General features: G+C 33.9%; 1 protein-coding gene across 1 annotated transcript in view; it reads right to left on the reverse strand.

Moving 5' to 3' along the window:
- The window catches only part of LOC107194663 (glutamate receptor-interacting protein 1-like), a 284,574-nt gene extending 262,878 nt beyond the window's left edge, over nt 1–21,696 (reverse strand). Inside the window, 1 exon segment of the mRNA XM_015584317.1 lies at nt 21,222–21,696. Within this exon segment, the coding sequence (XP_015439803.1) occupies nt 21,222–21,570 (349 nt within the window). The 5' untranslated portion in view covers nt 21,571–21,696.
- Between the last annotated feature and the right edge of the window lie 1,303 nt (nt 21,697–22,999).

The raw sequence follows: 22,999 nt of genomic DNA on the forward strand, positions 1-22,999 counted from the left end.
ATAAAGTCAGGCTCAAATAATAATCTTACAACTGCTTTCGGTCGTTTACGCTGTAATAAACATTTTTTTTTAATTTGTTAATATCAAAACAAAAATATTCTTGGCAGTACTGTATTATACGTTATAATGTAAAAATATAACGAGAACTAAAATTATGTTAAATGGAGTAACAGAAAAGGAAACTAACTTTCAAGTGCATTTAAATGTATAACACGTATAAACAATCGATCTATTATTAGAAACAATAAAGGAACAGTTTAATTACTTCGTTTTAAACAATTACAATTATTGTGTACGCTATTGTCAGCGATTTGTATTCAACGCACGAAACATTCCGTTCGAGTCAATGTCAAAAGCCGCAACAAGTTCAATAACTCTTATTCGTCCTTAAAGAATACGCAGCGACGAATCAAAATGGCGTCCGACGCGATCGTGTACGAATTCAGGATATCCTGTGGACGTCACCGTTTTTCTCTATCGATAATTCATGATGTGACTCATAGACTAATGCCACGATCGATCTCGAAATAATGAGGCTTCAATTAGCCGGAAATAGATGTTCCTTCTTCCGTTGGGGGGGAGGGGGTGTATCGGGATGTTAGGTAACAATAATCAGTCGGACGTTCGGCCTTGCATTCCATGTTTCTTCTTTTATTTCAGTATTCGTATGGACACGGTAATCTATTACCGTGTCAGGAAGTGAAGTCAACGATGGCGTGCTTGATGCGCTGCCAAATTCACATTCAAAGACATTCGCCGGAAAACAACGTTCCCCGCCACTTCTTTGATCTGTGAGCATTGGCGTAACTAGGTAGGGGCCAGGGTGGGCATGCTCCACCCCCCAGAATACGGACTGGCCCCCCGTCCAGAAATTATTCAAATATATAAAAAAACATTCGTCAGTTACTAAGATCTTCTGTTATAAACAATAAATACTTGGGTCAAAATGCAATACGCAACGCAACTAAATACAAAAAATACAATACTATCCACATTAAGTGAAAGTATTAAGTGAAATTGTATTAGAATTAGGCTCTTTAATTTTAATATTTTACTGTAACTAATAATCTCGTAACATAAATTGAAGAACCGGATGTAATAAAAGGACTAGCACTTGAGAATGCGAAAAATATTTTTGCAGAAAAAACCAACAAATTGAAGCTTATACAGTACTGTCTCGATAAATGTGAATGCCTTGGTTCCGTGGAGTCACACTCACGGTGAGCACGGACAGTTGTCAGCACCTCTTGCTTTTAATCAATTTCCAATTTTTTTTTATTTTTATGAATTATGTTTTTAGCTTTCTATTCTTAGTTTTCGTGTTAAATATATATGTAAATAATTATTGTAAAATATATTATATAATTTTATTTTCTGCAACCCACGTATACAATAATATAAAATACGTACAGGTGCCTGATGGGAAGTCAGGGGACCTGCCCCTCCCCCCAGACAAAATCCTAGTTACGCTAATGTATTAAGATATAAAGTTTATATGAAAAATGTTGCAATCTTTATTATCGTTTTATTTCAGAAATATCAGCTGATATTTTAGCCATTCATTTGCCAAAATGATTAACACCACAAAACAATAAATAGACAAAATTAATGAAATTATATAATTATCCTGTAGAGAACGGCAAACCTATTTTTGGTAATATAACATTATGACAAACATATAAACGTTCTAACTCGAAAATATATTATAAAAAATCATGAAAAAATCTGCCCGTTTTCGAAAGGTCAAGTGTTGTCGCACCAAAATTTGAAAAAGTTCAAAAAGTGCAGTTAGTTACATTGGCCTGTGAACGGCTCATTTTATGAGTTTTTTTTTCAAATTTTTAGTACTGAGACAATATCACGATGGAATGTATCCTTAAGATTTTACTATCATATACAAAAATATATGTATATTTACTGGTATATTATTTAATAATACTATTGCAAATTTTATGTATTCTCGTACAAACTTGTTATTTGCATAATTCTTTTACGGCCAATTACATTTCAAAACTGTAATGCTACTGTTTTGGAATAATTAATACAAAATTTTTAAATTCCGATACTTTATGTTTACATGCCAATATGTAATTTGTATTTGCTTTGTATAGGAGTAGCGAAATTAACTATGTAAACATAGTGGTCGTCAGTCTTTTTCTAAATATAATTCTTACCTAAAGAGAATTTGGCTGACTTCCTTGAAATCGATGGAAATAACCAATGTGTCTGTTTCTAAGTGCGGTCTGTGGTGTCTTTTGCATTAATGAAGTGATATGTTTTACATTAATTAAGAACACTTGTACCAAGTTCGTTTACCTTAGTGTTTGTTGATGAAACACTTGTTGAATGAAAATAATTTCAACCAGTGTATAAAGGATAAAACAGCATATGCCAATAGATAGTTTTTTACACTAATAAGAGAGTGACTAAAAATACATAGTAGAAGTTACTGTCAGTTTTGAAATATCTACGTATATATGTACAATGATAAGGAATTTATTTTTGGCAGTCAAGAAACAAACAATTACAAACAGAGAAAGTTGTTAATTTAATGAGTAAACACTGAATTTTATATATTCATAACATACAAGAACTGTTAAAATATATTAATATAATATCTTCAATAAACATGCAATTTATAAAGAAAAATTTAATAGAACGTGTGACTTATATTTAGTTGACTATAATCCTTAAACTACGAAACCAAATAACTCTAAAAATTTTAATTGTACATACTTGTAAATGAATATAATGCACATCTGCAAACACTCAATTAGTAAAAAATAATTCCATAGCTTCTTTAAATATTTATAAAAATATACGTTACCATATTCTGTTTTAACAATATCAGCATTCAAATAATATATTCCTTTTACTATTGTCAATCATTCATTGTGTTGAATATATTTGCTCTAAAAGATAAATTTCTCAATTCTTTTTAAGCAGAATTCATACTCTTAGGTCTCATCACTCTTATTATTATAAGGCAAGGTTACTTTCGGTTTCGCGCAATAAATCTTTTCAACCTAATAAATCCCTTAATAGAAAAAATTCATACTGTTGCAAACTAGTCTATAAAATTGATAATATTACTGTAAGAAACAAATACGCAACATTTTTATAGGTATCCAATCTATTAATAAGTCTGCAATCGTTTTCCTAATACTCTATGTGCCAACTTGGTACCATTAAATCAGAATAACAGAAATCATGAAATAAACGAATGAAATCTATTCAGATACAGTTGCAAGCTCTATAACCTCGTTATGTTTGATTGCGCTCTTCGCCTTTGAAATAACGTTTCTTGTTTCCATTTCTACGTCCCTCTCGGGCAGACTCTGTTGGATACGCGTGTGCGTGAGTGCACATAGGACACACGCATCCTGTACGTTCTATACGGGCGTTGATACGATATGTTGTGATTAAAGGGAGTAGCTCAGAGGATGCTCTCGTTAAGCCCTTTTTATCGTGCGAAACTGCTTTGATGTAATCAGAGATTTAAGGCTTTCACGGCCCGGCATCATACAGTTCTCACTGTTGAGGCTTTCAGGTGTAAGCTGTATCCTTGTGGAATTATTTTCCCAACGTTGCAGCTAGCTTTATCAGGGGGTCGAAGACAGTATTAGTGTCTTCTTACACCCGAAAGCCTCAACAGTGAGAACTGCTTTGATGTAGGACTGCAACTACCGCTTCGGATAGCAGTAATTCACTCACAATAATTTGAACCTCAACTTCGTAGTGTCGCTCTTTTAAAAATTGACACCCCCCTCGATCTACTGCACACGATACTTTCTTTAGAATGGAAATTAACATTATAAAGTTACCCAAATCGTAATCATGATACCAGTATTTAGGATTTGGATTTGATCTTACCCCTTGTTTAAATATATGCACCTGCTTATAAATACGTATAAAACTCTGAAATACACGTTGTTTAGGGATATTAAAGCTCTGCGCAGAACGTTTATACTAGTGTGAAGCGTGTATCTAAAATATGTAAATTCTATGAAACATCACATTCTGTTCATACAGACCAGGTGTCCTAATAAAGGGTTATCCAGTAGTATATTTATGATTTTAACATTTGATATTTTTCCAACCCTTGACATTTCTATTTTCTTTTCTTTTTATTTGACAGGTTGAATGTTGGGTAAATATAACCATGTAGACAACAGAACAACTAAAATTATTCAAACCTATTACAAAAATCAGGGTTCTTTTATAAAAAGTATGTTCCGCAAAATTTGTGATTTCTTCGGTCAACACTTCATTAACTGTAAAAACACTTGATAAATTGAAAGCAAACATTTGTGCTGAAATTGCAGAGATAAAAGTTTTTATTTGTGAAAATGTAATTGAAAATTATGACTCTAGAATCGATGCTTGCAAACGTGGTCGAGGTGGTCATTTAAATAATATTATATTTCGTGACTAATTTCCATCGAACATATTAAAAATCAATAATAAAAACACTAAGAAATTCTATTTTTAGTTTTTATTTTATTCAAATTTAACATCCTAAAGGTACTATTGGATAACCCTTTACTTATGAGCGCGAATGTATATTGCATTACTACCCTCTTTTGTGTTATCCTGAGTTTAACAAGGTGTAAATAACATCGTCAAAAGCTCCTGACATGTTGATAAGAAATGAAGACTTCAGAGGATGAAAGGGTTATTTACTATTTTTCTGAAATTGAGCTTTTTTTGTTAATAAAGGCTGTTAACGTGGTGTTGTTGATTTCATCTATTACAGAATATAAAATTACAAAGAGATTAGATGAATATATATAAGAATGTAACAATGGAAAAATAACTCTCAAACTCAGTTTTTCACAAACTTAATATTTATAACGTAATACCTTCATCCTCTGAAATTTTCAATTTAATTACTCTACTTGTTGCCTATTACACAAACTAACAAATTCTTAGAAATAACAGCAGATTGCTTATTATTATTAGATAACAATAATGTAAGGACCTATCGAAAATACAGTAAACCATTCAACTTCAGTCACATTTAATAAATTTTTTAGCGTTCTTTTTAGCTTAATGAAATTCTAAAGAGAAAAAAGTAATTCTTATTCTTCCTTCTGATTTATTTTTTGTTTTACTTTTATATAGCCTTGTTTGTTGAATATATGTACACGCATGTTTTGGATCTTAGAGTTCACCAAATCATAAGTATACTTAGGTGACATTATCTACGTAGCAAATCGCTGAATTAAGCAATCTTCAAACAAACGGTTTTAAGGTAAATCAGGTTCCATTCTCTTAATAACATTGTACAACAAAATTTTGAAAATTCTACAATGATGGAGTTAAACTCAATCTATTTAGTTCATTTTGAATTGCTGAATGCAATGATAATCTCACTTTTGACCCGTATATTGATACATAAGACCTTTGTTAAATTTAATTTTAAATATAGTATACATACATTCCGTGTATATTTCACATAAATTGATTATTTGTTAAATACAATGAAATCAAGTCAAACTAAACAGTGTACCTTTATATCTAAAAAAAACCGGACTTTGTGACGCGTAGGGGGAAAACTAAGACTAGGATCATGTTCATCAATCTTTAATTAACACAAAAAGCCAAGTGTAGTTCCATCATTTTGGGACTTGTTGAACACATTCATGAATTATTTGTAAATTTGAGTAAAATGGGGCTGCTACATGTGAGTCGAATGGTTTCGTTTCTAAAATAAGGTTATGCCTTCCTCGAAAAATTAAAACAGCTTCCACATAATTGAATTGTAAGGGGTTTTTATCTACGAAACTTAAATGTAAGTGAAAAGAACGGCCATAAGAAAAGTTTGCATAATATAAATTTTCTAAAATTTCGAATTTATGTAATAAAATACACAAACAAGTTTTTCCAAACCATAAGAAACATCAAAATATTGTTTAAAGAAATATTTATAAAATCAATATTCCAATAATTTACATTTCTCTTAGTCCCATCATTTTGGGACTCGTTGAACAGTGTAATTGAAAGGAACTACTTCTTATATAATCTCATAAATGTTAGAGTTACGAACAAAGATTGAAAAAGGTCATTTCAGAAGATCATCATTAGAATCGTTCGAATTCCCGCAAGTAACAAATATTGCGATGATGTTTAAACGAAACCCGATTTACAGCTGGTGGAGTGGCACTCGCCAATTGTTCCCCTGCCAACATCAAACGCTATATCGGTTCTGTGTCTAGCAACAAGTAAATGTTTCCGGCTATGCGCGGACGTCTGTACGCCAGCATTCAGATGAAACCGATAGTTACGCGACAACAAGCGCTAAATACTTTCGAGTTGCTGCCAACAGTTCCACAGTTCCATCAAAATTGTCTATTAACCTGACAGAAATGCTCTCCGGAATATAGTACGCCAAAACAGGTGAAATGTTGTCACTCTGAATTATGACCGATAGTACTATGGAGAAGTTGGATATGTTTACACTCATTTACGATAACAAACATTAAACGGATACTTTTTCTGTTAAATGTTCAGGTAGACTAAACATAAAGAATTAAAAAAATTCGAATTTCAGAGTAAAAACAAGCAGAGAAATTGTGGGTGAGTGTTCTCGACAATATTTATCGAAATGTCACTCGTACTTCAATTGTACGTTGAAGTTGCCCAAAGGAAAGTAAAATGAATACACACCGCGCAACTGGTTAATAACTTTATTATAAAATGAGTGTGTCAATTATAAACTGTTCAAGAGAATCGTATCGAACTGATACGTCCGGTGGTTGACGTGAATCTCCCGTTCCCGAAGCAGGAAAATTCGCTCCACCCGTAGGAAACTAAAAAGTGGGGCATTGGGCCCTACCAACGCAAATGCTAAGACGCTTTCCCAGCCCACGCAACGCCTACAAAAACCCAAAAGAGGGGATGCACCAGACAACGTGGAGTCAAAGGAATAACAAGGGTAGCGCCAGGCTGGCTACACAGAAGACCCTTGTTCCCCAATATCGAACTCCGGGCCTTACGCAATGCATGGCTAGCTTTACGTTATGTCAAGTGCCATCGATAACGGTACGGTCAGGACAACTTTCCCAGGAAGTCTCCTGCCGTACTTGAGTCTTAAAACAATAAATTTAAGCAAAAGGCACCAGTTGACTCTCAAAATAATATTTCTTAAACTACGACGGCCTAAACATCACCTCGTCTCAACAGAAATTGTAAGACTATCGATAATGTAATACGTTAAGTGTTGGTGAATTTTGCATGAAATAAAACATTCACTATGCAAAGCGTATAATACTGAAATATACAGGGTGAGGCAATAACTATGTCTACTTTGAATATTGTCGTTATTTGTAATAATATGAAAAAATGTTATATACAAAACTGACACGGTATAGAGGGAGGCATATTGCGACGCAAACATTTTCTGCGTGGGTTCAGGCATAGAGAAGATTTCAAGGTCATCTCTATTTTTTTTAATGGAATGCTATGTTTTTTTTATCGCGATGTGATAGATACGAGTTATCATTGAAGATCATGCAAGGTCAAATGTGGTAGTAAAATAAACGTTCTTACATTACAGGAGATGCTCGAAGTGGTGACCGTTTGTGTCAATGCAAAGTTGCATCTTCGTATCGCTGCATCACGTGCATGTCTTATCGTTTCTGAACTTATTTTAGCACATGCTGCAATTATGATGCAGTGATACGAATATTGCAACTTTGCATTGACACGAACGGTCACCACTTTGAGCATCTCCTGTAATGTAAGAAAGTTTATTTTACCTCAAAGTAAATTATTTTCCATCATAATTGGCTGAACCCAACCCACGAATGACCTTTCCAAAAGGTCATTGTATTCGTCTTGAAATACTCTATCAGAATGTAAGTAAAAAAACATACCGTTCCATTTAAAAAAACAGAGATGACCTTCATATCTCCTTGACGCCTCCACCTATCAAAAAACTAGTAACATCGGACAATCAGCCCCTCGATACCAAATAATTTTGGCCTGATGCATTTTTTCCTATCACGAATAGCAGCCAAGTTATTCTGGTGGCCGGTTTTAAGTGACTCACCCTGTATAATAATATTTATAACACAACTTTATGAATTAACTTATTTCTTCCTTTCAGATTGTAATAAAAGTTATGAAAGAGCAACATTTTAATCATCGTTATAGAAGTAGTATTATTCAGTCATTTTGACTATTTTGGTAGTTCTAGTTGTTAACGAAGAGTATGGATTTTCTTTAACATTATTTTCCCAAATATTAATAATCTTAATGAAATCCATACAATTTGTTAATTAATACACAAAATTCTAAAGAAATTGATCTTCCAAGAATTATCACAGGCAAGCTGTTACAATTTTGCCCAGTACTGTACATACACGACGACATCGATGGCCACAGAAACCCATGCTAGTCAAAACGTGTTAATATAAACAGTGGATTAACAAATAATCAATATGTACCACTATTTGTACGAAACGCGTTCAATCGATTGAATAAACCCTCAAATAGACCACACAGTGTAAACATTTTCACTGATCAAACACGTGACGTGACTAGAACTTTGAATATGTTCTCGTATTATTAATGCACGTTGATGTTACGGCGTTACCAGCACCATCAATCTTATAATAAGCTTCTCCCCCCGGCTCACGTGTCGCGGTATCGCCCGCCAGCATGTAAGTACTTACAAGCTTAGGGGTTCCATTCTCTTCTTAACGCGCACGTTAAGCACCCCACTGCTGCTAGACCTAAGTAATCCGTACCCATTGCAAAGTCCCTTTCACTAAAATGCGATTTTCGTCGGCACTCAGACCCTCCACAAGACAGGCTAGGCTACGATCAAACGAACCTTCGTTCTGCCTTTTCGGATCGAGCGTGATCGAGCAGTTGCGTGTTGCGTACGTGACTCAGACAAGGATGCAATTACACTCTTCGGAGGTAACGTAGCACCTAACAAAGAGCCGAAGACCCTTAACGCTACTGTACTTCACCGTTTGCTACCCCTTTTTGCCTTTGATCGAAGGAAAAGTAACGTATTGGCCATTTTGTGTTCAACTGTTGCCACAGATGTGTTTTCAGATTTTCTTTTTAGGAAATTGGTGTTGATTGTGAGTTTATACATAACAAGATAACTGTTTCATGAATTGAATATACATATTCTTTTTACACATTAAGCTAGCATACTTTGGAGCCTAAAAATGGATGTTAGTTTTATTCAATTTTTTGCGAACAACCATGAAGTAAATGTTGGAAATCTATGGAAATTCTACTAAACTACATTGATTGTATATGTCTTCAGGTACGCGAAACAATTTTTCCTTTTTTTTTTTAGAATGAAATGGCGATGCTGGGGTTCGGTTGTTTTTAAGTGAACACCTAATCGTCGTGCAGAATAACTTGACCAGAGCTTGACCTAAAACAAGAAGCAAAACATTTTTGTGTTCTACTTGAAATTTACTACAGAAATACTTAGAGATTTTAAGAAGTATGATTGTTTGTGCAAATGGTGAAATTTTAAGGAAGAAGTATTGTTTTTCACTGACAAACTTTGTACAAAAATTTTCACAGAAAAGAAAGTTTCTAACATACCGCAAAATCCCTACCTATTTCTTTAGTAAATTTCGCCATTTTGTTGTACAAAAAAATTTTGTTGCGTACTTGAAGATATGTACAATAAATCTCTGTTAATAGATTTTCCCTTTTCTTCATTATTTTCGCAGAGAAATTGCCAAATATAATAAAAAATAGCTTTTATTTTCGGGCTCCAAAGTGGACTAACACCTTAATTGTTGGAAGGGTGACCAGTTAAGAAGATCACTGGGAGCACATTGATAGCAACATGTCAATACTGACCTGTTCCAAATTTCTTTTTATACACAAGGTGGGATAGCTAGAGCGGCCGTTATAACAGAAAAGGTTATTTTACACTTTCTTATGACCACCACTTTATAAGGTAGGTCAGGACGGATGGTACAATCGGATTGGAGGTTATTCTATATGCAAAAGTAAGTTGAAAATGTGGAATAAAATTTCGTTGTATAATACTTCGTTTTTGAGATAATCGAATTTGAAAACCGACGCGTCTGTTCATTACATTCCGTATCTACTTATTCTCAGCACGAATAAATACACTCCTGTCCATATGTAAGTTACTGAACACTTATGATACTAATGTTACTTATGTTACTTAAATTATGAAATAAATGAATTCTTATTTACTTTGCCAATTCCTGAAGAAACGTAAATTATATTCAATGTTGTGAGCAGTTTCAAATATCTGTTCAATTAGTGTGTCCATTAAAATCAGGAGTCTTTATTCAATTGAATCTTGACATTTTAATCTTTTAATTGGTTGAACCACCCGCCTTAGGTCACCCTGTATAGTGGCAGTCATAAGGAAGCTTAAAAGAGGAACAAGCTAACGTAACCTAGTATAATTAAACAGAGAGGAAGCAGACCTGGAAATGAGAGACATTTAACCCAAAGATACTCATTAAATGAAATGAAGACAATAATAAGAAAAGACACGACAATAATGAACATGAAAATTACTTCCACAAGGATCAATTTTTTGATAAGAAAAATTGTATACATTCATGAATTATTTGTACATTTGAATAAAATGGGACTGCTACATGTGAGTAAAATGGTTTCGTATACTAAAATAACATTATGCCTTTCTCGAAAAATTAAAACAGTTTCCACATAATTGAATTGTAAGGGGTTTTTATCTATTAAACTTAAATGTAAGTAGAAAATATGGTCACAAGAACAATTTGCATGACATAAGCCTTCTAAAATTTCAAAATTATATAATAAAATTAATAAAGTCTGTTAAAGAATAAGAAACATTGAAACATTGTTTAAAGAGATATTTATAAAATTTATATTACAATAATTTACATTTTTCTATACATTTACAAAAGATTTATAAAAGACAGATGAAACTATTTACAGCATACAAATAACACGCAGCCGAAGTTGTATAAATTATAAAACTGAAATAGTCGAATCGAGTCCATTAAAATACTTGAATATTTAAAAAGCTAAATAACGCTAGTGTATCCCCTTAAGCACATCCAATACGATATTGTAGATTCAATAAAAAAGATCTATCATTTATTTCAATTTCTCGAAGGTTCTAGAAAAATTAATCGATTGTTCTAGAGAATAAAACGAGAAAGACAGTAATAAAGAAATTGTACTTGTGACAGCAACTGTGAGTCCTTGTATTGTGCTCTCCACATGTTCACAAATATTTTATACAGGGTGTTTATATAACAGTAGTGTCTAAGTTGAATAAGAAATATCAAAGAAGCATTTTTAAACCATTTTTTATATTAATAGTACGATTGATTGGTCTACTTTCATTCATCACATACGGTATAAAAACAAAGTTTTACCTTATTATATTCACACTTCGATGTTTATTGTCAAAAAGGCCACACAGTAAGCCGTTTTCTAAATGTTTAAACTAATAAAAAATTAATACTCCCTCTTTAGACGTGTTACAAAGAAAAATATAACCGACGATCACTCATTAACCAAATCATATAGAACCATCATCATCAGCGTTACCAACAACAGATTTCACAAAACCCTGAACATAAGCCCTCTTTCAAAAACACTCTTACTATTTTAGGGATTACTAAAATAATAGATTCGACAGTGTTCAGACATTATACCATTATAATCTATTATAACAGATATTGTACCATTAACCTGCTGAGGGATACTGGCACGTATCTGTACGTTTAGTTTATCTTTCGTTCAAGCATTATTCCGAAACTGTAATTGAATTTTCACTAAGAAATTCCTCAACAAAAAAGAACCTCCTACCAATTGATAGTCGTCAATATTTATAAATATATTTTAATTAAATACAGCCGAAGAATAACAAAAAAATATTCTTTCTAGTCTTAATAAATTCGTCCTTGAAGAGGTTAAAATATATATATATATAATATGCAAGTTGACTTCGCAGCCTCAAAAAGCAGAAAATCGTGGCAATCGTTACATCTCGAGCGTTACCAGAAAAATTAAACGATTACACGCGGTTAGAGGGAAAAAGTGGGGAATACAACGGTAAGGAGATTACATCTGAGAGAGCGAGGCTGAGTTACGGCGAAGCTTTTCGCTGATTTTCGCGAGACTTCCTGGCCGAAGGTGCGTCACTAATCTCTTTGGCTGAAAGCCGGTCGTAAGGGCCAACAGAGGGATAGGAGGGGGAGCATGTCCGCTATACACAACGCGACGTCCATAGGCGACTTCTGCCCAAAATTATCCGGCTGCTCCCCGGTAATCAACTCTTCCGACTCGACTTTCACAATAATTATTTTCGGCTCGTTGCTCGGCAGTCCCTTGAATCGCGGGATCCTGCTGGATATTAAATATTTGGGGAATATTCCTGTGGAGCTGGCGAAGCTCCGAGAAAATCGCTGAGGTAGCCAAGGGGATGACAAGGTGGATAATTAAATTTTTGACGGTGTATTTAATCAGCGACAGATTATTCTGAGAGTCGTTTCCTTGAGACTGCAGTGACTTTACAAAGTCTCATTATGTACAGTGCTCTGAAATTATTGTTACTATTTGTTTTTTAATTTAATTGTTTTAGATCGTATCCAACACTAAGCTGGGATATTAGCGACTCAAACTATAGAAACGGTTTTTACAGTTTTTGAAGCAGATTTGTAGTGTTCACTTTACTATTAGTTTCTCTTTATACATTTGTTCTCTTTATTATTTAGAAATTGAAAAGTTCAAGAACCGAATTAGAAGTTATGTGATTAAGAAGAAACATGGAATCATAATGAAACATAAATCTATGTACATGAAATGATTGAGAAAATATTCATAGAGTCGAATCTCTGCGAAAATAGATTAGGTTCCATAATAAGTAGTCCGTTGTGTTTGCGAAAAGGTGGTGATACTATTTAAATAATAATATGCAATAATAAAAATATTTAAATATCAGTACCACAACCTTAGAAACTATTTAATATTATATATTTAAATTCAGAATGTTAGTTACAATTTTTTCTTCAGACAAAATGGCGTGGACTAATGGATAAAGGTAACAAATATTATTAACGTAACATAAATGTTTCAGTTCTTTCCAAGGAATTACAGAATTTTATAAGTAATAGTGAATTATTTATTGATACACCTAACATACTCAACCAGACGATAAATATATAACAATAAAAATATATCGTTTGAAGGCTCACTGTAATTGAAGTTAGTAGAAATAGTAGATGTGTGCCAGTATTTTGTTTACCCATTGCACAGTCCAGTAAAAGTAATAAAGTAGCTATAAAATGAAGGCTTAATTAATGTCTAATTACTTCTTAATGTTATTTCAACTTAATTACATCCTTAATGGAAGAAATAAAAATCTGCTGAACTCCTATTTCTGTAAATTAATTGAAAAAATGTGGATTTGCATAAACGTGCTCAGTGTAATTATAAGTTTTTACCGTAAGTAGAAGTAACGAGTAATACACCGAGATATTAGCCAGCATTATTAAAAAGTCCTCTTGCTCGACAAATTTTCAAATTGAATTCATTGAAAATAAAACTGCGTAAAAAAATTTTATTTTATCTTTTCGATTTGTGATTTATATAGAATTACTTTCTCCTTAATTGCACTGCTAATAACGGTGTCTCCTATCTATGATCTTCCAGTTTTCATGCAGAATAACTGAGTACACATAGATAAACGATTTTACTTCATAATGTATTTATTATCGCGGAAAATATTATAATTTCTCAATTCACTGTAAAATTGTTCAAATATATAAGGTGAGTCTGGCACCTAAACCAGCTTATAGCTTTGTTCCAAGTGAAATTGGTAAAAAGTCAAGGAGGAAAATTTTCCACATAAATGCATTGGTTTACTACTGGCTACGAGTTACTGGCCTAAACTGTTTCCTCATGTGAATCTGCGTATACAATGTATAAAGCAAGGTTATTGGAAATATAATAATTTACTAGATTACTAGATTAACGTAGTGATTTTATAAAAAGTGAAATTCCTCGTTAAGTATTGTTTTCAGTAATCTTACAATAAATATACAAAATTATCAAAAAAACAAATCTTAGTGTTCAATTTAGAAAAGGAAGTTAAGCAGCGCAAAATTTTCCTCTACGATTTTTCTCTATAGAGCTACAGCCTGGCCCAGACCTGAGCACTTCTAAAATAATATTATTTAAAATATTATTTCAAATAACATGTTACTTCATTTCACAATAATTTCGATGCCTATGATCACGTTTGAAATTACATTATTTGAAATATTATTGTAAATAACATGTTATTTTATTTTCTAATCATTTGAAAGAATTCTTAGAAATAATTGTGAAATTGTTCTTTGAAATTGCAAGGTGACTAGGTCTGAGTTAGATTTATTGAGACATTTCTCTGAAGAGTAACACCCTTTTCCACCTTCCAAACCAGTGGAACGATTATTTTCTTTTGCGACAATATTAGATGGACCCAAAGCAATAATCTCTCACGGATTAAAGCAAATTGCTGTAAAGATGTCTTAAAATAAAATCATTTTGTTGCATATTATTTTGAGTATTATTTCTTTTGCCAAATTTGAAATACAAAAACAACAATATAATTCATTATTTGAAATTGCTATAACTTCAAATGAATTGATAATATCTTTATTTTCAAATGACAGTATTAAAAATAGAAGGTCCGAAATAAATTATGTCAAATGATTATTTCTTACCTTCATTTCAAATAAAATTTTCCTAGGTCTAGCCTGGTCCTGTTGCCAGAATTACCCTGTATTACCAATTCGCGTAGACAATTTTTTCAATATGAAATTGAATTTCGTGCTTCACGTCGATCCCGTATCCGTAGAAAGGAATTCTCGTGAAAAGAGAACGAACTCGCAGGCAGATGCAAGATTGGTGCTCGGTTATTACCGAAAATAATGTTCATTTATCATGATGTAATAGTACCTTCGTGTCGAAGCGTATCGTGATTTCGTTTCATGTTCGCAAACTGTTATTCAACCAAATAGAATACCTGCATGCGCTGCAGTTTTCTTTTATACGGCCATTTGCAGGAGTGGGAATCCACTGCCGCTACTGGCAGTTACGCGTTAAATATGGCGTTAAAGTTCAATGAAATCGTACCGCTATGCCGCTAGACATACTCTATTAGTATATGATACATACTGCAGCAATAAAATTTAAGATCTATTAACCGTCAAATTGAATTTCTTTATGCAAACTTTATATGCAGGATCGATCCAAATTTGATTACTTTCAATAAAATTGTGTACTCTACGCTAAAAATGTTTGAAGTTGTTAGTAATAAGTTGGTAATAATAATAGAATGTTAATAACGATAAATATGTCAGTACTTCATGAAATCAAACCAAATAATTCGATGAAGAAATGAATTCTATTTTGAAAATATATCACAAGTGTTTTCATCAATATTGTAATAACTTGTTGACCGTTTTTACAAATTTATATGGTAATATAATTATTATTAATTAGTGTTAGAACTTGGCTAGTGGTTTATTAATAATCGTGAGTGCAGGACTGATGAAGTAACGAAAGATTATATATTTGGTTTATTATTCACAAGAAAAGAAAAGAGGTTTACAAATAAAACGAAAGGGGAAGAAAAGGGGCCACACACACTTTGCGAGCACACCCGCAGGATGAGATACATAAGTGCCACCACGCGGACCTCCTCACACTCAACACGCGATCTGGTGGAACGGGCAAACTCGATCTAGGTCCCATTCCACAGTTCTTACTTTATGTTCAACAATTAGAAATTAATTTCACAAATAAAATTTATTTCTAGAACTTAATATCAGAAAATCAAGGAACTGCGAAATTTCAAATTCAATGTAATTAGTGGATTAGTTATTCTTTCAGCTTATCCGGTTCTTTTTTTAAAAGTGGAAATCTTAATGTAACCTTAATTAATTATTGTATATAAAAGTAGTAGTTTGACAAATGTATGTCATATGAACATGTTGATTAATTAAGCGAGATCTCATTAATTGCAGGCTACTTTATCCGATTATAAATTTATCTGCGACGTTATCGATCACCACCATCGTGGAACATTCTGTCAGAGATACTCAGTCGGAAGAATTACTAAAAGCTCAAAGAGCGTTTAATCCGGTTTTCAATGAGAATCAAGTGTCCACGATATTTGTCTACGTAAACGTGATCACGTTTTCAATAACAGCCACTCGATTATTCGAACGAGCACAATTGAAATTTTTCTTTGTATTTTCACAAGTAGAATTTTTTTGTATAATAGAATTCAAAGATACGTCACAATTAAGTGGTTATTAGATCCAGTTTTATATTTCACAGACGTTTTTATTATTATTCGTATACCTTTCACAAAAAGTAGTTTAATTTTTCGATATAATAAATCTTTTAATTAACTTAAATATTTAAGTGACGATTGACTACTGATGACAGGTATCTTACGGTTATATTTGTCTACAAATTATAAAAAGCACTTAGACTCATCATCATGAACTCTAGATCACGTTCATAATAGTGTACATCTATACTTTGCTTTTCATATTATTTTATTATTTATATTTTTATTAGTTATTCTATTTATACCATACTTATTTAATACAGTCAAATCATTATTGTTATTATTACTAATTTGTAATCGAAACAATTGTTTGTTGTTATGTTTTCATTTCCTGTTGTGACAAGTAAACGTATTATTATTATTATAGGTAGTATTAATAATTCGATGAGAGTAATGGTAACAAATTAGTGATTATTAAATGCATCTATACTAACTTTTATAACTATTGTTTATAGACTTAGATTTATACGAAAATGCTTGAAATTTCTTTGAGAATGAAAACTCTGGGAAGTTTAATATTTTTTATTTCATTTTGAGAAGTTGATCTTTTAAAGTAGTCCATTTCAAATTCAGAAGACGTCGGATCGCAAATAACTAACTTCTTTCTTTAAGATTTTTTTCATACTATAGAAACTTTATGGGATAACGTTCTTATAGCAGAAAACTAATTCCACAGTAAAGATTGTTTTTCACATCTCACTAAATAATTTTCAAACACAAATATGTTATTTCCATGTTTTATTTTCAAGCTTTGCTTATAAAATTGTATTAGTAAAGTGAGGCTGCTACATGTTAGTAAAATGGTTCCATGAATTAAAATAAAATTATTCCTTCCCCGACAAAATTTAAAAAATTTGCATATAACTGAACCGTCAAGGATGTTTATCTAGTGAACGTAAAATAACTTCAGAATAAAGTCGCAGGGAAAGCTTATGCAAAATAAGTTTTCTAAAATTTTGAAAGTACGTAATAAAAGTTACAGATGAAGTTGTAAAGTTTTGCAAAGTGTAAGAATCATCAAGACACTGTTTAGAAGTATCAGTAAAATTTATATTATTACAAATATTAACATTTGCTTCAAACAACTTCTTTCCTTTTCGATTTCATTGACAAAAAAATGTTTATTTCCGCAGCTTAAATAATTTTTCCAATAATGGTTCAAGTGATCCAATTTATCATTACTTAGCTCAGTAATTATAATAATATACATAACTTCTTTTATTTTAATAAAATAGTTTTCTCGATGAAAATAATTGTTACAGATTAATTTAATGAGGGAATATAACACTTATAAAAGGGGTCTATCTCACCTGTAGTATTTAGGGAGAGATGAACCAAAATCCAAAAACTTATCTTTATTTTGCAGCTATTTATCAAGACAATGTTTTCTACTAATTACATGTGCTAGAAAAGATTATTCACTACACAAACCATTGAGTACAACATTCATTATTTCTAAAATATTTCATTTTCGGACATTTTAAAAAGCATAGTCCATCTCTCCCGGGTTTACCCTAATACTTATGAACGAGAGTGTACATCCTCTTTCCTTAAAATATCGCGACATACTGAACTACCGACCCACCTATCGTCATACGAGGGTTAAGGACGTTGGACAGTCTCGTCGAAAGAAGAAACGTCTGAACTCATCATCGATTTACTCAACATTTACTCGACTCACATGTTTTTTTGCAGTGTCGGAACCTCTTTTGTCGTTATCAGTCGTGCGGGTTTCGCATAGACAGCGAGACGTAACACTGTTTACGGGACAATATTAACAAACGCAGTCTGCCGTCCTTTGATATAATGGGAAAGTTTCGTCATAACGCGACGTTGAATATTCGCATTAGCGAAAGACTCACAGGGATAATGTCTGTATAACACCTGTTTAAAAAAGAATTCTGGATAATGTTTGACTGTCGAAATTAAAATACTCGGATTTCCGTGGCGATTAAGAGGTCCGTTTAGCTTTTCAACTTAAAATTAATGCATCCTCGCGTTATAATAATAAACTAGTGTCTACCATTTGTAGTAATAGTTTACATTGAAGGTAGAGCTGATTGAAAAAAATGGCGTCTTGGTTAAATAACTCCGTGATCGGTTTCTTGTGGATCCATTTAAATCCAGATAGAAACCACTGTTATAATAAATCACTTCTATCTTTTTATGTGATACGATGTATTAAATCCCCTGCCTTAAAATAGATCAATGTTTCGCTAAATTTCTTTTATTCTCTACAAATAATTCTAAAACCCATTACTGATATAATATACGCTACTTAAAACAATTAGGCGTCTTGGTTAAATAACTCCGTGATCGGTTTCTCATGGATCCATTTAATTCCAGATTGAAATCTCTGTTATAATGAATCACCTCTATCTTTTCATGTGAAACAACATATTAAATCCCCTACTTGAAAATAGATCAGTGTTTCGCTAAATTTCTTTTATTCTCTGCAAATAACTCTAAAACCCATTACTGATATAATATACGCTATTTAAAATAATTAGGGGATTCCTGTATTGAACGATCTCCTGTTGCGTTGATTAAGCGAAAGGAACGAAAAAAATGCTACGGGTCTGATACATTTTACAATTTTTTCCGAATAATGCCTTTTATCTAGTTTTGTTTTTATAAAAAATTATCCAAGAATTATATGCCGTATTGAGTTCTTGATACTGTAATTATTCTGAACAGTGTAGCCTATTTGTTTAGCCTAGAAATAGACGCAATGTATATACCTGAATTTTGTACTGTTTGGTTATCATTGTTCTTACTGTTACATTTCTTTCCTTTTTCCGTTTCTTACTGCATGTAACTTTTACTCTTTGTATACTCTACGGTGCTATAATCCTTCAAAAAAATAAATTAAATATCATTCGATTAAGCTATCTACAAATTTTACTCCGACAAACAATCAATTTGATTAAACAATTGCATGGTGTTAAGTCGTTTAAAAAGAAATATGTATATTTTATTTTCCAATTGGAACTGTCAAGTTTATTTAGCGAAACGTGGATAGCCAATTTCCTATCTTTTATCAGTTATTGGAAACATTTTATATGTGCAATGAATTTTCTCGTCTCTTATACTGCCGCGGAAAGTAACATAGTTTTTCGAGACAGAGGAATATCAACGTGAATGGACAGTAGTAGATGTCAACGAGGGACACTTTCGAAGTGACTAATGCTAGCTTCGATAAAAACTTTGCAGAAAATAGACGTTATAAAATTTGACACGTGGTGTTTGTATTGGTGACCCGGCATATTATTTACTGCTTCTTTTAGAGATATTAACACGTTGATTGACATGTGAATTTCTTAATCTGTTTTAGAACGTCGAACGAAATCTTCACTTTTTATGAAATATAGAATGGTAGAATGTTCAATAAAAAAATTTATTTGTATTGTCAACATATTTTATGTATGTACTTCATTGAGGGTTATCAGTTCATGTTACAATATTGACACTAGAACTACTAAACCCGAAAAATTACGGATTACAGATTTACTATTTTACCATTACTGAAATTATAATTGTACTTTTGATAGAATATATGTTGGCTTTTAATTTACTACAGATTTTATTTTACCGTATGTTACGCTTGATAGTCTTATATATTCTGTATATTATTATATTACACAATTTAATTTAGTATACATTTAAAGCTGGTAGTTCTAGTGTTAATAGTATGAAAAGTTCGTAGACGTTAGTGTTTATTTAATGCAGGTGCTTTAAAATTTGTAATGTTATGAACGTTCATATGAAGGACCATTAGATAAAATAAATAATGTTTATACAATTGTATATAACAAAAGATTACAGTAACAACCTAACTATGTATTATATGTATAGAATAATTCTTTATAAGAAGTCATCCTCGATAAGTTTTTAATTTTGAAGCATTCCACGTACAAAACTTTAATTGATTCTCGTATCATCAGTCATGCATGCTTGATATGGCACCATTTACTAATTGAATACCGATCATTATGTAGTGACCCTCATGACTAGACGCTGAATTACATGCGTTCAGTATAGGAAAAGATAAAATTAAAAATATAATGAAACATTAGGTATACCGATAAGTAGTACATAGACTGTTTTTTTTGTAAACTTTTGTATTTGTTTGGAAACAATTCAAAACCCTGTGTTATCTTAATAGTATTCACTATTCGTTTCCATCATTCTCCGTTATTTTGACAAAACAGAGGTTTAGAAAGGTATTCTATTGAAGCTATATTTTCATTACGTTGGAACCATAGTGGATTATTTATTGGTACATCTAATTATAAAAGATAAAGCTAGAAATATTATCTATAAAACCCTAAAATTTTCAATCCCTATGCATTGCAGTTAAAATAAAAACGAACCACTTTTTGCTAGGGAATACATATAATCAATTCTTTTCTCGAGAAACATTAATTCTCAACACGATTTCGGACATGGCATGCTTGGTTCGTTTTTATTTTAACCACAATACATAAGAATTGAACATTTTAGGGTGGTTTTATAGTTATGCCATGCAGCGTATAACAAAAGAGAAAACTGAGATTAGATTTAACACATTTTCCGTCCTATTCTCAACACAATAAAATGTTTAAGAAGTGAAAGAAATTTCTAACTTTATATCTGCCTTTAGAAACCACTTTAAACAATGTCATTTTTAACATTTTGCATATGGTTCTGCAGTCTGCTCATGACAGTCAACTCGTTAAAACGACACGATCCTTTTTACTAAAAAGTATAATAGTTATACCAGTCTTCTCATTAACATCTCCTTTCCTTATTTCCCCACCGCAGCCCCCTGTCTCCACTAAATTACGAAAAAGATCAAAGCAATTCTTATCCTTACCTTGCGGGGTTCGTTCCTTTCGCCTGCGCCGAAGCCTCCGTCTCTGCACTATCTCCGCGCAATTAGAAGACGACGAGTCCTCGCGCCCAGGTACCTTCAGCCCCTCCTGAATCCTCCTGGCTTCCTCCTGCCTTTTTTTCAGCAGCTCGTAGACTCGATTGAAATAATCCCTGGCAATGTCCTCGTTCGATTTATTCGTCAGCAAACCCCCGCCGTTCGTGCACGCGAAGCTATCAAGCGATCCCTCGTCGCGCTCTCCCTTCGAATCGCTTCGATCGCCGGCCCCTTCATGGTCTTCGCTTCCGTCTACGATCTTAAACGTATCGCTTTTCTTCACGTTCGATCGCATGTACAGTTCCCGGTAGTCCTTAAAAGCCTCTTTGGGGATCGTGTTGTAACCGCAGTCGGCGGAGTTCACGTTAACCGAGTCGACGTCGCGATTTCTCACCTGAATCTTAGCAATCGTGGGATTTTCCGGGCCCAGGATGGCACGATCGAGAACCAAATAGTTCTCTTGGAGGCTCGTGCTAGGTCTGTCGCTGGATGAATCGTTGAAACTCACATCCGTGGAGTCCTTCGTGGGGCAATTGTTCTTGATCCCAACAGTTTGGCCATTGTTCTGCAACGGATTCACGCAATTCTGCAAGTTCTGACAGACCCTGCAATTCCTGAAGGAGCACAGGTCCGCCTGGAGATCCTTCCACCGCGGCTTGCTCATGAAGTCCTCCTCCTTCACTTCCTTCTCCGACTCCCGGTGCAATCTTTCGTGTTTCTTCCTCTCCTTGTACTCCCGCCAGGACTCGTCGACGTTGTCCTGACTCCTGACCCGTCTCGGAGGATTCCCGAGATCCTGTTCCGAATCGATGCTGTTTCCCGCCTGGCCCAATAAAACGTCGCTCTTGGTCTTTCGGTAGAGTTTCCGCTTCTCCGAGCCCGACGAGTCTCTTAATTGAAGCCTCTGTCGGTGATTCGCGTCCGTGGACTCCGAGACCTTCAAGATCGCGTCGCTCTTCGAGCGATGGTAGCCCCTTTGCTTGAACGAATCTTCGGACTGCCACTTGCCGTTCCTGGATCTCTCCACCTGCCTGCCCAATATCTGTTTGTCCCTTTGAAGAATCTCCGGATCGAACCTGACCATGTTCGTTTCACTGTGCACCTTCCGAGTACGATAACCTCCAGGGTGCTCGTTCTGCCTGTACTCCGAGTACCTCTTCTTGATCCCATTACCCGATTCCAGCAAACGGTCGCATCGACTCGAGCTTCGGGATCGCTCCTGTTCCATCTTCTGCTGTAATTTCCGTTGCAGAAACGCCTTCACCTTCCTCAGCTCCTCGTTCCTGATGCTATTCTTGAATCCCGTCTCCCCCAGTTTTGATTCCCCATTCAGCCCCGAGTCTTCCCGCGGATCGTCGTATCCCCCTTTCCGATCAACCGCCGCCTTAGCATTCGGCTCCTCCTCCCTGATTGCTTCTCGTAGACGCTTCAAGCCATCTTTAATTCTCTGATCCCGCGCCACCTCGTCCCGCTTAATCGTCGAATCTGTCCTCACGCCGCCCGCCTCCTCCGTCTCCTCCTCGTGAATCAATCTAGGCAGAATCTCGCTCTGGCTTCTCAAGTAAGCCTTCATCTTCTTGCACCTCTCTTTAGCAATTTCCTCCGGGCACTTGCCGACCGTGCTCCTCGTTCTGAGGTCGTCGATAATCTGTTGCCGCAGATAATCGCCGACGGAGTATCTCTTCGACATCGTCTTCGTCGGTTCGTTAGCCTGCGCCGCGGCT

The sequence above is a fragment of the Dufourea novaeangliae genome, unplaced genomic scaffold (assembly GCF_001272555.1).
Source record: "Dufourea novaeangliae isolate 0120121106 unplaced genomic scaffold, ASM127255v1 scaffold12, whole genome shotgun sequence".
In the NCBI taxonomy this organism is placed as follows: Eukaryota; Metazoa; Arthropoda; class Insecta; order Hymenoptera; family Halictidae; genus Dufourea; species Dufourea novaeangliae.